Source organism: Rhinichthys klamathensis, unplaced genomic scaffold, assembly GCF_029890125.1.
Source record: "Rhinichthys klamathensis goyatoka isolate OS25496 unplaced genomic scaffold, OSU_Roscu_1.1 h1tg000016l_1, whole genome shotgun sequence".
Taxonomy (NCBI): Eukaryota; Metazoa; Chordata; class Actinopteri; order Cypriniformes; family Leuciscidae; genus Rhinichthys; species Rhinichthys klamathensis.
The window spans coordinates 30,001-45,000 of NW_026606568.1; the positions used below are offsets into that span (position 1 = coordinate 30,001).

Sequence of the window (15,000 nt, forward strand, 5' to 3'; positions counted from 1 at the left end):
GCATCGGAAACAGATAGCATGTTACGTAATTTAGCAATGTTTCTAAGATGGAAAAAGGCCGTTCTTGTAACATATGAAATATGATTTTCGAAAGACAAGTTGTGGTCTAGTATAACTCCCAGGTCTTTTACCGTAGAGGATAAAGTAACAGGACATCCTTCTATATTAAAGTTGTATTGTAAGTGGTTTTGTGGATAGTTTTTTGGACCAACAAGTAATACCTCCGTTTTATCTGGATTTAGTAGCAGGAAATTATGCGTCATCCAGCATTTTATATCTTTAAGACACTCTGTCAATTTTGATGAGTTAGTGTTTTCATCTGGCCGTGATGAAATATATAATTGAGTGTCATCGGCATAACAGTGGAAATTAATTCCATGTTTTCTTATAATATTACCAAGTGGCAGCATATATATTGAGAATAGCAGAGGGCCTAACACCGATCCTTGCGGCACTCCATAGTCTACTGACGTTATCTTCGATTTTTCCCCATTTAAACAAACAAAATGGTAACGGTCTGATAAATACGATCTGAACCAGCTTAATGCCTGTCCCTGAACACCAGTGTAGTTTTGTAGTCGATCCAAGAGTATTTTATGATCGATAGTGTCAAACGCAGCACTAAGATCGAGTAGAACTAGTATTGAGATACAGCCTTGGTCAGAAGCTAAAAGTAAATCATTTGTAATTTTAACTAGCGCAGTTTCTGTGCTATGATGCGGTCTGAATCCTGACTGAAATTTTTCATATATCTCATTTTCTTGCATGAAAGAGCACAATTGAGCGGACACAGTCTTTTCTAGTATTTTAGACATAAATGGAAGATTTGAAATCGGTCTGTAATTTGCTAAGTTATTTGGATCTAATTGCGGTTTCTTAATGAGAGGTTTTATTACTGCCAGCTTGAATATTTTTGGAACATGACCTAAAGATAAAGACGAGTTAATAATATTAAGAAGAGGCTCTTCCACTACAGGTAACACTTCTTTCAGAAATTTAGTTGGTATTGGATCTAATAAACATGTTGTTGGTTTAGATGCAATGATAAGTTTATTTAGCTCTTCCTGTCCTATAGTTGTAAAGCGGTGTAGTTGTTCTTGAGGGGCGATAGTTGAGGCTGAATCATAAGACACCATAGAGGATTGTACATTTACAATTGTGTTTCGGATGCTTTCTATTTTCTCATTGAAGTAGTTCATAAAATCATTACAGCTATACTGTAACGGAATAATTTGCTCGGGTGATGTCTGTTTATTTGTTAGTCTAGCCACGGTGTTAAATAAAAACCTTGGATTATTTTGGTTATTTTCTATTAGTTTGCGGAGATGCTCAGCCCTGGCTGCTTTTAGAGCTTTTTTATAACGAGACATACTGTCTTTCCACGCGATTCTAAAGACCTCTAAATTAGTTTGTTTCCATTTACGCTCTAGGTTACGAGTTTCTCTCTTGATAGCATGCGTAGCACTGTTGTACCATGGTGCTTTAGTTTTCTCTCTAACCTTTTTTGATCTAATTGGTGCAACAATATCTAATGTACTAGAGAAAATGGTGCTCAAACTGCTAGTCATTTCCTCTAGTTCATCTGTTTGTTTGGGTTCACTGAGCAGCTGAGATAGATCAGGTAAGCTATTTGAGAATCTATCTATAGTGGTTGGAAGGATTGTTCTGCCTGGTCTATAACGTGGCGCAACATGACAAATTTCAGCAGTGCGTATTATACAAGTTACCATGTGATGATCGGTGAGATCGTCACTTTGCGGTATAATATCTATATCGGTTGGATTGGTTCCGTATGATATAATTAAATCTAGTGTATGATTTAGACGATGAGTGGGACCACTGACATTCTGCTTGACCCCAAAGGAGTTTAATAAATCTGTAAACGCAGTCCCTAACGCATCGTTTGTGTTATCTACGTGTATGTTAAAATCTCCAACAATTATTGCTTTATCGGCATTGACCAATAGATCTGAGAGAAAGTCTGCAAACTCTTTTAGGAAATCAGCATATGGTCCTGGAGGTCTATATACAGTAGCCAAGGCTAGAGATAATAGGGATTTATTTCTTACATCTAAGAGCGCAACGTTTAGCACCAGTACTTCAAACGAATTAAACCTGTGACCTGTTTTCTGAGTTACATTAAGAATATCTCTATAGATTGTTGCAACACCGCCGCCACGACCGATCAGACGGGGCTCATGCTTATAACAGTATCCTGGCGGGGTAGACTCATTTAGACCGAAATACTCGTTTGGTTTAAGCCAGGTTTCAGTAAGGCAAAGTACATCGAAGCTATTATCTGTGACCATTTCATTTACAATAACCGCCTTCGGTGTGAGCGATCTAATGTTTAGAAGACCTAGTTTTAGAAATTGTTTTTGTTCACTGATATTTAGATTTTCAGGTTTAATTACAATAAGATTTTTCCTGGATCCTACAGTGGATTTATTATTTGGCCTCACTAAACGAGGAATAGACACAGTTTCTATATAATATTCTACACTACTTATATCAATTAAATTGGCACAGCAAAGACTGTGATTTGGAATTTGATTTTCTAGTCATACGGTGTGTAACGTCTTGGAGATATTGTCCGACAGAACAGCCGCTCCGGCTCTGCTGGGGTGCAGGCCATCAGCACGGTAGAGCCTAGGTCGCTCCCAGAACAGATTCCAATTATTTACAAAGAGCAGTTTTTGTTCATTACACAATGACATTAACCATTCATTAAGTGCAAATAATCTACTGAACCTTTCCTGTCCTTGTCGGTACGTGGGAAGCGGTCCAGACACGATGATCGTTGCCTCAGGCGCTGTGCTGCGTACCGTCTCGATCAGGCTCCTGTAGTCCTTCTTCAGAACCTCAGTCTGCCGCAGCCTGATATCGTTTGTTCCAGCGTGAAGCACCACAGCTCCGACGCGCTCGTCACCGTTCAGGATTTCGGGAACCTGTGCGGCGACATCAAGAACACGAGCACCAGGAAGGCAGTGAGTGCGCACCTTACCCTTACCTGAGGTAGCGCGGACATGACGGACCATGGAAGTGCCGATGATCACGGCGTCGTCGCGTTCCGACTCGCGAAGAGGGGAGAAGCGGTTCCGGGTGGAGATCTCGAAGACCGGGAGGGGCGGAGAGGTTCTTGCTCTGGTCCTGGCTCGTGTCTTCCGCTGTGGGATCACCCAGGGTCCATTGTGTTGGGTTGGTGCCGGAGTGAATGATGCCAGAGATGATCGCGTCCTCCTGGGCAGAGAAACGCACGGAGTGGACGAAGTCGGAGTCAAAAAGTTACTAACCACTGACTTGTGTGCATCGGCGCGTGACGTTTCAAGCGCTGATCGCCGATCCCGCAGCTCGGCTTGCCTCTCTAGCAGACCACGGATCTGTTTCTCCACTGATTCAAGCTCCAATCGTACCGAAATGAGTTCGAATGTGTCCTCACCTGCACTCAGAGGTAACGTTAGACACACATCTGATATGTTCGCCATAACAGATGAACAGTAGATTAGTAGTGATACTACCAATATCACTAGTAATTTAGGACTGAAATGCTGGATATAACCTGTATCCTTTCAGTGAAACGGGTGTAAAATCAGACGGTCAATAGGCGCGAGGCCACGCGTGAAATGCTAGCGGACTAAAGGCTAGTAGCCGAGATTCGCAAAGTTGGGTCTAAGTAGCGATATCAAAGCAATCCGATTGTTTTTTATAAGGAATAGTATCGAGGATAAGTTCCCATGATATAAAAATAGAAAGTGCTTGTTTATAAATGAGTGGTAAAAAAGAAAATCAAGGATTAATGAATTGATTCGACGGAGCTTTCAAACACAAACACCGACTGCTCTCCGTAGCTTTGAGGGAAAAAACATCCGGGTTGCCCAATCCTGCTCTGAGAGTGTGTGTGTAAGAGAGTGAGTAAGTGAGTGTGTGTGTGTGTGTGTGTGTGTGTGTGTGTGTGTGTGTGTGTGTGTGTGTGTGTGAGTGAGAGAGAGTGTGTGTGTGTGTGAGTGAGAGTGTGTGTGTGTGTGTGTGTGTGTGTGTGTGTGTGTGTGTGTGTGTGTGTGTGTGTGTAATAAATTTGCTCAAATGTTTTCATGTTGTTTGATTATATGTGGTTGTGTGTGTCAGAGTTCAGCCGGCGCTGGTGTGTTCTGAACGACGGGAACTTCAGCTACTATGAAAGTGACAAAAACGCGACGCCGAACGGAGGACTGAAGATGAAGGAGATCGTGTGCCTGGCCGTCAACCCCCCCGAGACTCATGGGTAATCCTGCACACCGTGTGTGTGTGTGTGTGAGCTCTTCCTCAGGGGCTGACAGTGTTCCTCTCTTCCTCAGGTACGATCACACCTTCGAGCTTTACTCGGACTCCGAGCGCCTGTACCTGTTCGGCACGGATAATCCCGACGCCATGCGCGAGTGGGTCAAGTCCATCGCTAAGGTAACCACACACTCGTGTTAACTTCACTAATGAACTATGACCAGAAACATTCGTTGACGACCTTTCCTTCCATGACTAAGACGAGGCGATAACTGTGACTATATCAACACTAAAACCTCTCGCTGGTTTATTATTACAGACTGTTTTTAACCAGCCGGCGTGCGGTCGCCAGATTTCAAGAATCTAAATCCCCAATCAGAGCTTTTCTGTTAAAAGAACACGTTTTCTACCCGATGTTTTACTTAATATTTGCAATCTGGCGACCATGTGTCACACTTTGGAAATCAGATGTGAACACATGAGAAACCCAGATGAACACGTGAGCTGTATATTGCATATGGTATTGTGCTGAAATGAAGGAGTCATCCAGCCAGCCTGAGTTCTGGCGCTGGTGTCTGTGACTAACCTTCTGTAATAAGTCCACTCATGAATCTCCACTATATGAATAAATGCACATACGCAGCTGTGTGTGACAATTAATAGTTTTTTTTTGCTGTTGTTTTAATAAAAAAAAGAATGTAATGTGGAATTACTATGAGAAATTTCACCGTTTGAATTTTTGAGAGAAATGTCTTGTTTTCATAATAAAGAGAATGCGTTCGTTTATGATAAATAGCCTATGATAAAATCAGGAAACTAGATTAGGTCCAATAAAGCATGCATTTGAGTTTTATGGACATTATGAGACTATATGAGACATTCTCTAGATTTGTACTTGTATTTGAAATTCTGATGAAATGCAAATATAAATTTCTCAAATGACAACAATTGTTGTGATTTATAATTGTAAGCAAAATAATCGGTAGCCTATTATAAATGTAACCATTATGCAGCATGACGAAAATAAGTCTTCATTGACCAAAACTAGACTAAAATGCCCATGCTTTTTGTCGGCTAAACCTTGACTGAACGAAAGCAGGGCAAGGTTGATGAAATATGATAAAAACTAAAAAGTACATTTGACACAGGACAAAACTAACACTACGTCACAGATGTTCTGATCCGGGCCGCTGGTTCTGATCGGACTCTCACTTGTCTCACTGGGTCTCACTCTCTCTCTGTGTGTGTGTGTGTGTTCCAGTCGTTCATCCCCTCGGGAGCTGAGGATCTGCTGCTGAAGGACTTCGAGCGCATCGGGCGCCTGCGCTACAAGGACCGGCTGAACCGGGAGATGTCCCGACTGGGCTGGTTCTGTCTGGTGGGATCCGGTCTACACATCCGGCTGGAGGAGAGCAACACCGACGAGACCATCGACCTGCAGAAGCTCCAGGAGCTCTGTGAGTCACACACATCAACATCACACACACACACATCTACTAGGAAATCAGTTAAAGTGACACAGACCTGTTTCTACTCTGAGTGTGGATTCTAGAATAATAGAACAAGTTGTGGTTATGTTAGCAAGAATAGTTTCATTTATGATTTTGACACGATAAACATGACACACTAATCCACAAGTTCACATGAATGAGTCAGTGAATCTTTCACTCAACCGATTCACTCAATTCACTGATTCCCTCAGGAATGAAACGCGGTTGAGTGTTGCTGGGAGATGCGCTGTGGTTCTGCTGTGATCTTTGTTTGGAACTATTTTCATTGCTGAAACAGAACAAAAAAAAGTCAATATTGTCCATGATTTTGTACATGTATTTGACTGCATCTATAATATTTGTGTCTCTGTAAATAATTTATTTTAAGTGTTAAGTTTTCCTTCTAATGTGTGTGCAGCGATCCAGCCGGAGAATGAGGTTCTGGTTCTGGTGGAGCGGGGCAGGTGAGCAGGAGCAGGTTTGAGTCTCGTGTGAGTGTGAGTGTGTGTCTGACTAACAGGAGGTCTCCCTCAGGACGCTGTACATCGAGGGCGAGAGGAAGCTGGACTTCCAGGGCTGGGCGGCAGCGATCCAGAGGAATGCTGGGAGTTCTGGAGACACACTGAGCCAGCAGCAGCTGACGGACTCCGATATCCCCGTCATCGTGGAGCGCTGCATTCACTTCATCACACAATACGGTGCTCAACTCTATTCTGACATACTCTATTCAACTCTACTCTGTTCTACTCTATTAAACTCTATTCTGATCTACTCTATTCAACTTTATTCTGACATACTCTATTCAACTCTATTCTGGCCTACTCTATTGAACTCTAGTCTGACCTACTCTATTCAATTCTATTCTGACCTACTCTATTCAACTCTAGTCTGACCTGCTCTATTCAACTCTATTCTGCCCTACACTATTCAACTATTCTGATCTGCTCTATTCTGACCTACTCTGTTCTACTCTATTAAACTCTATTCTGATCTACTCTATTCAACTCTATTCTGACCTGCTCTATTCTACTCTATTCTGACCTGCTCTATTCTACTCTATTCTGACCTACTATATTCAACTCTATTCTGACATACTCTATTCTGACCTACTCTATTCTGACCTACTCTATTCTGACCTACTATATTCAACTCTATTCTGACCTACTATATTCTACTCTATTCAACTATTCTGACCTGCTCTATTCTGACCTACTCTGTTCTACTCTATTAAACTCTATTCTGATCTACTCTATTCAACTCTATTCTGATCTACTCTATTCAACTCTATTCTGACCTGCTCTATTCTACTCTATTCTGACCTGCTCTATTCTGACCTGCTCTATTCTACTCTATTCTGACCTGCTCTATTCTACTCTATTCTGACCTACTATATTCAACTCTATTCTGACCTACTATATTCAACTCTATTCTGACCTACTATATTCTACTCTATTCTGACCTGCTCTATTCTACTCTATTCTGACCTGCTCTATTCTGACCTGCTTTATTCTACTCTATTCTGACCTGCTCTATTCTACTCTATTCTGACCTGCTCTATTCAACTCTATTCTGACCTACTATATTCAACTCTATTCTGACCTACTATATTCAACTCTATTCTGACCTACTATATTCAACTCTATTCTGACCTGCTCTATTCTACTCTATTCTGACCTACTATATTCAACTCTATTCTGACCTACTATATTCAACTCTATTCTGACCTACTATATTCTACTCTATTCTGACCTGCTCTATTCTACTCTATTCTGACCTGCTCTATTCTGACCTGCTTTATTCTACTCTATTCTGACCTGCTCTATTCTACTCTATTCTGACCTGCTCTATTCAACTCTATTCTGACCTACTATATTCAACTCTATTCTGACCTACTATATTCAACTCTATTCTGACCTACTATATTCAACTCTATTCTGACCTACTATATTCAACTCTATTCTGACCTGCTCTATTCTACTCTATTCTGACCTGCTCTATTCTGACCTGCTTTATTCTACTCTATTCTGACCTGCTCTATTCAACTCTATTCTGACCTACTATATTCAACTCTATTCTGACCTACTATATTCAACTCTATTCTGACCTGCTCTATTCTACTCTATTCTGACCTGCTCTATTCTGACCTGCTCTATTCTACTCTATTCTGACCTGCTCTATTCTACTCTATTCTGACCTACTATATTCAACTCTATTCTGACCTACTATATTCAACTCTATTCTGACCTACTATATTCAACTCTATTCTGACCTGCTCTATTCTACTCTATTCTGACCTGCTCTATTCTGACCTGCTTTATTCTACTCTATTCTGACCTGCTCTATTCTACTCTATTCTGACCTGCTCTATTCTGACCTGCTCTATTCTACTCTATTCTGACCTACTATATTCAACTCTATTCTGACCTACTATATTCAACTCTATTCTGACCTACTATATTCAACTCTATTCTGACCTGCTCTATTCTACTCTATTCTGACCTGCTCTATTCTACTCTATTCTGACCTGCTCTATTCTGACCTGCTCTATTCTACTCTATTCTGACCTACTATATTCAACTCTATTCTGACCTACTATATTCAACTCTATTCTGACCTACTATATTCAACGCTATTCTGACCTGCTCTATTCTACTCTATTCTGACCTGCTCTATTCTGACCTGCTTTATTCTACTCTATTCTGACCTGCTCTATTCTACTCTATTCTGACCTGCTCTATTCTGACCTGCTCTATTCTACTCTATTCTGACCTGCTCTATTCTACTCTATTCTGACCTACTATATTCAACTCTATTCTGACCTACTATATTCAACTCTATTCTGACCTACTATATTCAACTCTATTCTGACCTGCTCTATTCTACTCTATTCTGACCTGCTCTATTCTACTCTATTCTGACCTGCTCTATTCTGACCTGCTTTATTCTACTCTATTCTGACCTACTATATTCAACTCTATTCTGACCTACTATATTCAACTCTATTCAACTATTCTGACCTGCTCTATTCTACTCTATTCTGACCTGCTCTATTCTACTTTATTATACTCTATTCAACTCTATTCTGAACTACTAAAGTCAGAATAAAGTTGAGATATTTTGAGATTAAATTTGAAATATTTCGAGATTAAAGTTGAAATATTACGAGAATTGTAATGTTGCCTGTGTGTGTGCTGCAGGTCTGACCTCAGAGGGCATCTACCGTAAGAGTGGTGTGAACAGTAAGATCGCCGCCCTGCTGGAGGAGTTGAGGCGTGACGCGAGGTGTGTGTGGCTGAAGGAAGGAGAGCATCAGGTGGACGACGTGTCTAACGTCCTCAAGCGCTTCTTCAGGGACATCGAGGAAGGGCTGTTCGGCCCCGAGGCGCACGCCTGGCTCAGCGCCACAGGTTATTAATAACTATACCAGATTATTAAAGGGCATAATTAATCAGGGTTCCCACGGGTCCTTGAAATTTGGAATATTTTATAATGTATTTGATCTACACTGTTTGTCCCCACATTAAGTCCTTGAATTTGAGGGTATTGGACCTTGGTACTGTACTCTACTCTACTGTACTCTACCTCTACTCTAGTCTACTGTACTATTCGGTTGTTAAGTCTGACGTCACGCGTGACGTTTAGCCTCTTCCGGGCCCAAGCGCTCCGCTCGTCCACTCCAGATCCTAGACTAAATAAACCCTTTTCTTAAGGGCTTTTTTCGCTTCAGTGCCAGTGGGTGTTACTAGGGATTAAGGGATAGCACCCACTGGCGCCAAAGTTTCTTCATTCGTTTAAGATTTGTAACTTACCTTATCAACTGCAGCCATTTTCTCTTATCTTTCTCGTCACAGGGAAAGCAGTAGAATGACAGTTGAATGTCACTTGTTTTTTAACTCCGATCTATTTAAACAACACGGGAACATGTTAAAACTCGGGCGAAAGCGGTAGGTAGGTAGAGAGGACCCGGCCTTTGGACCCGGAAACAGTATTATCGGAGAGTGGTTACGTCACGACTTAACAACCGGATACTTTAATGTACTCTACTGAACTCTACCTCTACTTTACTGTACTCTAATGTACTCTATCTCTACTCTACTGTACTCTACTGTACTCTACTGTACTCTACTGTACTCTACTGTACACTTGTGAATCTGCATTTCCTTCAGCCTGAGACTTATTATTTCACTTTTGGTGTGAAAGGGTCTTTACATTTGCCTAAAAATAGAACTTTTTTGTTATAAAAAAAACAAGCCCAGTCCAGGTGGGAAAAAGTAACCCAAAAGTAACATAACGCATCAGTTTTCTTAAAAAGCAACTAAGTAACGCAATTAGTTACTTTTTAATGGCGTAACGCAATATTGTAATGCATTACCTTTCAAAGTATCTTTCCTCAACACTGGCTATTAATAATGATAGATATCAGCAGATGATTAATGTGTGTGTGTGTGTGTGTGTGTGTGTGTGTGTGCGTGTGTGTGTGTGTGTACAGGTGTTTCAGATGAGAGCAGTCGTATCTGTCAGTATCGTCTTCTCTTCAGTAACCTTCCCCGAGTGAACCAGGCGACACTACGAGCGCTAGTTAATCATTTATACTGGTGAGACACACACTTCCTCTTTCTCACACACACTTCCTCGCCGCTCTGCTTTCAGTCTCTGATGTGTGTGTGTGTGTGTGTGTGTGCAGCGTCCAGCGGTTTGCGGATCTCAATCAGATGAATCTGCATAATCTGGCGATCGTGTTCGGGCCGACGCTGTTCCAGGCGGACGGGAAGGACTACAGCGCCGGCCGGGTCATCGAGGACCTCATCCAACACTACGTCACTATCTTCCACGTATGTTCACACACACACACACACACACACACAACACTCATGCTGATCCAGACCGCTAGAGTCTGTGTAGAGTTGAGGAGAGACTGCATCAGCGCCATCTGTTGGTGAGACTAGAGTATGACCTTCAGCGTGTGTGTGTGTGTGTGTGTGTGTGTGTGTGTGTGTGTTACAGGTGAACGAGCAGCAGCTGAAGAAGCAGTTAGATGAGATCACATACATCATAAAGCTCAGAGACAATCTCACGCCTAAAGCTGGAACGGTAAGAGTTATGATTATTCTGCTGTCAGTCCCTTATGGAAGTAAAATAACGCCACATGCTTTTGAAAGCTTGCATTGCTCTTCTTGAAAAATGATGCATTGCATTAACCGTGCTTAATTAAACATGGTTGTATATTTAAGCTGTGAATATTTCAATTAAAAACATTTCACACACATTTCATTATTACAAATCCAATAATCCATATTCACCTTTCAGATTTCACCTCCGAAATATTCATTCCGTTTAAAAAATATAATCTAAAATATTCGATAGGCAAATTTCGGTCCAATTTATTTCGCTTCCAGAAATTCAGTGGTTCAAATTCCACAAAAAATTCTACATTTCACACCCGGGAACTGCAGGAATATTACCGATTCATAATCTGATAACAAGCTGTGTTTGCATTAAAGTCTTCACGGTGCTTTTGCACATGTAAGCAGCTTTCTCTATTATAACGTTATATTCCCCGATGCTGACGTCTGAGGTAGGAGAGTTTCCTTCCAATAAAAATATAAAGAAATTAGACTGAAATTTGCCTGTCGAATATTATAGATACATTATATATTAAATATATTATATTTAATAATGAAAATGTGTGAGATAAATAATGAGAATTTCAGCCCAATAAAATGCAATGCATCATTTTTCAAGTAGAGCAATTCAACAAGCTTTTTTGTTTCAAAAGCATTTGTCATTATTTTACTTCCATTTTTAGTCCCTCTTTCTAGTTCTTAAGGCACAGAATGATAAACCTGCTGCTTATTTGTGTTACATTTGTGGCATGTTTTCATCTAACTTGCCTTGAAATCCAGCAACAATCGTTATGCATTTATATAATTCATATCTCTGACAGAAAGGGAAGTTATGTACACTTAAAACACTCATTAGCGAATGCAGAGAGTCAGTCTGGTGACACTTAGCACTCATATTTTAATTGGTAAATATTAAAATCCAGATGTGTGTGTGTGTGTGTGTGTGTGCAGGGGAGTGGTGATTTTATCTGCACGGTTTACCTGGAGGAGAAGAAGGAAACCGCCGAACAGCATGTAAAGGTGCGCTTGACCTTTGACCTGCCGTTAGGATCTGAGAAGCGTCACACTCAGATGTTAATGAAGTCAGTGTGAAGTGTGTACAGGGTTTCCTCGGGGCATCAAAAGACATTAAATGGATTTTGCAAAAATTAAGGCCTTAAATTACATTTTATTCGTACAGGCATTAAGAATGTTGATAGTTTTAAAGAAAATTTGATATTATCAATTTATTTTAATATAGCCTTCATAATTAATCATTTTAATTTGCTTTGGCAAAATATGTGCGTTAGTGTGATAAACACAGTATAGTTTCATCATTGCATCATCGTCAAACTGAATGCTTGCAATTCAGAATTTGGGACACGTCTATTTAAAAAAAAATCAATTATATATATATAAATATATATACTGTATGTAATATCTGTGGTTAGTCATGGGCAGTGACGTTATCTTTTTCAGTAACGAGTAATCAAACGAATGACTGTTTCCCCCGTTACAACGCAGTTACCGTTACTGACAAAAACATGTGGCGTTACTATAATTGAACTCACTGAAGCGGTTTTCACCCGAGTAGGCTCTCTCTCCGCCATAGGACCTGCAAAGTTTTTTCTCTGGTGTGTGTGTGTGTGTGTTTATGAGGCGCCGGAGTGGACAAAAGCGAAGCGAACGGCGCGAGAGAGACCGAGTGTGTCCGAGCATTATATAGTTTGTGTATAAATAAATGACACATTCCAGCATTAGACAGCATTATCTATAGCCTATTGGTATCATCTGCAACGTTAATTAATTGACATGGTTATACAAATAAAATCTAAATAATAACCTACAGGGAACGTTCTGTTTAGGTTATAAAATAAAACCCGAAAATAACCTGCAGGGAACATTCGAAAACATCTTTGTTTGACCGGTTGTAAACGCGTGCGGCAAACATGTCTAGAATTTGGCTTAAATAACCTCTGATGATGACGTTTGCAAAAAATAAACCCCCAAAATATTATATTTGAGTATTATATATATATATATTTTTGGTACATTGTTCAGTATTATATTGAGAGAGCACTTGTTAAACTGTTTACTTTTGTAAGGAATAAAATACTTAGGCTACAGTATGTCTACTAGTTGTGAAGTTGTGTAACAGTTTTATCATTTAATATGCACATTTTTTATTCTTATTTATTCATTTTTGGTACATTTCTTAAGAAGCATAATTTATTTTTAAACTAATTTGTTGGCCAGTTGGGCTCTGTGTGATATTAAGTATAAACCATCTATAATGTTTTATTGTTCTACTATAGTAATGCTAATATTTAGAATAATATATTGAATTTAATAGGCGTCTCTCACATTGTCCCACAGCAACATTAAAATAGAATAAATTATTATTATAAAACATTGAACACTAATCCACACTATTAAGTGTCCATTTCATTAATTTAACATATTTAATACTGGGGGCATCCAAATAATTTGACATAGGCCTATTTGATTTTTTTTTTTTTAAGTAACGCAATAGTTACTTTCTCTGGTAATTAGTTACTTTTATAATGATGTAACTCAGTTACTAACTCAGTTACTATTTGTGAGAAGTAACTAGTAACTATAACTAATTACTTTTTTTAAGTAACATGCTCAACACTGGTCATGGGTCATGTATGGCATTAACATTTTGAAGTGTGACCTTTGTTTTCTGACGTGTGACCTTTGACCCCGGGCAGATTCCCGCCGCGATGACATCAGCAGAACTGACCTTTGAGGTTCTGGACCGGCGGAAACTCAGCGTGAGGGAGAAGGACTACTGGTGCTGCTTCGAGGTGAACGAGAAGGAGGAGACGGGTGAGTGACTGATACACTGATGCAGCTCAGTGTGTGTGTGTGAGGGGGGTTTCATGTGTGTGTGTGTGTGTGTGTGTCTCAGAGCGCCCGCTGCACTTTCAGGAGAGAGTTCTGCCCATCTTTCATTCTCTGGGAACCGACAGTCACTTACTCGTCAAGAAGCACTTCTCCATGGAGGCCATGCTGGTGTACCTGGGTAAGAGTGTGAGTGTGTGTGTGTGTGTGTGTGTGTGTGTGTGTGAGAGAGAGAGTGTTAGAGTGTGTGTTGTGTGTTTAGTTTATTATAGCCACTATATTTCCTGATTGTGTGTGTGTGTGTGTGAGAGAGAGAGAGTGTTAGAGTGTGTGTTGTGTGTTTAGTTTATTATAGCCACTATATTTCCTGATTGTGTGTGTGTGTGTGTGTGTGTGTGAGAGAGAGAGAGAGAGTGTTAGAGTGTGTGTTGTGTGTTTAGTTTATTATAGTCACTATATTTCCTGATTGTGTGTGTGTGTGTGTGTGTGTGTGTGAGAGAGAGAGAGAGAGTGTTTGAGTGTGTGTTGTGTGTTTAGTTTATTATAGCCACTATATTTCCTGATTGTGTGTGTGTGTGTGTGTGTGTGTGTGTGAGAGAGAGAGAGAGAGTGTTAGAGTGTGTGTTGTGTGTTTAGTTTATTATAGCCACTATATTTCCTGATTGTGTGTGTGTGTGTGTGTGTGTGTGTGTGTGAGAGAGAGAGAGAGAGTGTTTGAGTGTGTGTTGTGTGTTTAGTTTATTATAGCCACTATATTTCCTGATTGTGTGTTTGTGTGTGTGTGTGTGTGTGCTTTGTTTATTATAGTCACTATATTTCCTGATTGTGTGTGTGTGTGTGTGTGAGAGAGAGATAGAAAGACTGTTTGAGTGTGTGAGTGTGTGTTTTGTTTATTATAGTCACTATATTTCCTGATTGTGTGTGTGTGTGTGTGTGTGTGTGTGTGTGTGTGTGTGTGTGTGTGTGTGTGTGTGTGTGTGTGTGTGTGTGTGAGAGAGAGAGTGTTTGAGTGTGTGTTGTGTGTTTTGTTTATTATAGTCACTATATTTCCTGATTGTGTGTGTGTGTGTGTGTGAGAGAGAGATAGAAAGACTGTTTGAGTGTGTGAGTGTGTGTTTTGTTTATTATAGTCACTATATTTCCTGATTGTGTGTGTGTGTGTGTGTGTGTGTGTGTGTGTGTGTGTGTGTGTGTGTGTGTGTGTGTGTGTGTGTGTGTGTGTGTGTGAGAGAGAGAGTGTTTGAGTGTGTGTTGTGTGTTTTGTTTATTATAGTCACTATATT

The 15,000-nt window shown here is 40.2% G+C and overlaps 1 protein-coding gene across 2 annotated transcripts in view; it reads left to right on the forward strand.

Annotated features, from left to right (window-relative positions):
- LOC130069900 (arf-GAP with Rho-GAP domain, ANK repeat and PH domain-containing protein 1-like) overlaps positions 1 to 15,000 on the forward strand; it is a 47,641-nt gene that overhangs the window by 26,620 nt on the left and 6,021 nt on the right. For both annotated transcript variants that reach the window (XM_056234076.1, XM_056234087.1), the window contains exons 13-24: positions 4,126 to 4,261; positions 4,335 to 4,437; positions 5,519 to 5,714; positions 6,166 to 6,211; positions 6,282 to 6,445; positions 8,945 to 9,154; positions 10,237 to 10,342; positions 10,432 to 10,579; positions 10,752 to 10,838; positions 11,822 to 11,890; positions 13,585 to 13,702; positions 13,785 to 13,898. In XM_056234076.1, the coding sequence (XP_056090051.1) occupies positions 4,126 to 4,261; positions 4,335 to 4,437; positions 5,519 to 5,714; positions 6,166 to 6,211; positions 6,282 to 6,445; positions 8,945 to 9,154; positions 10,237 to 10,342; positions 10,432 to 10,579; positions 10,752 to 10,838; positions 11,822 to 11,890; positions 13,585 to 13,702; positions 13,785 to 13,898 (1,497 nt within the window). The remainder of the gene's footprint in view (positions 1 to 4,125; positions 4,262 to 4,334; positions 4,438 to 5,518; positions 5,715 to 6,165; positions 6,212 to 6,281; positions 6,446 to 8,944; positions 9,155 to 10,236; positions 10,343 to 10,431; positions 10,580 to 10,751; positions 10,839 to 11,821; positions 11,891 to 13,584; positions 13,703 to 13,784; positions 13,899 to 15,000) is intronic.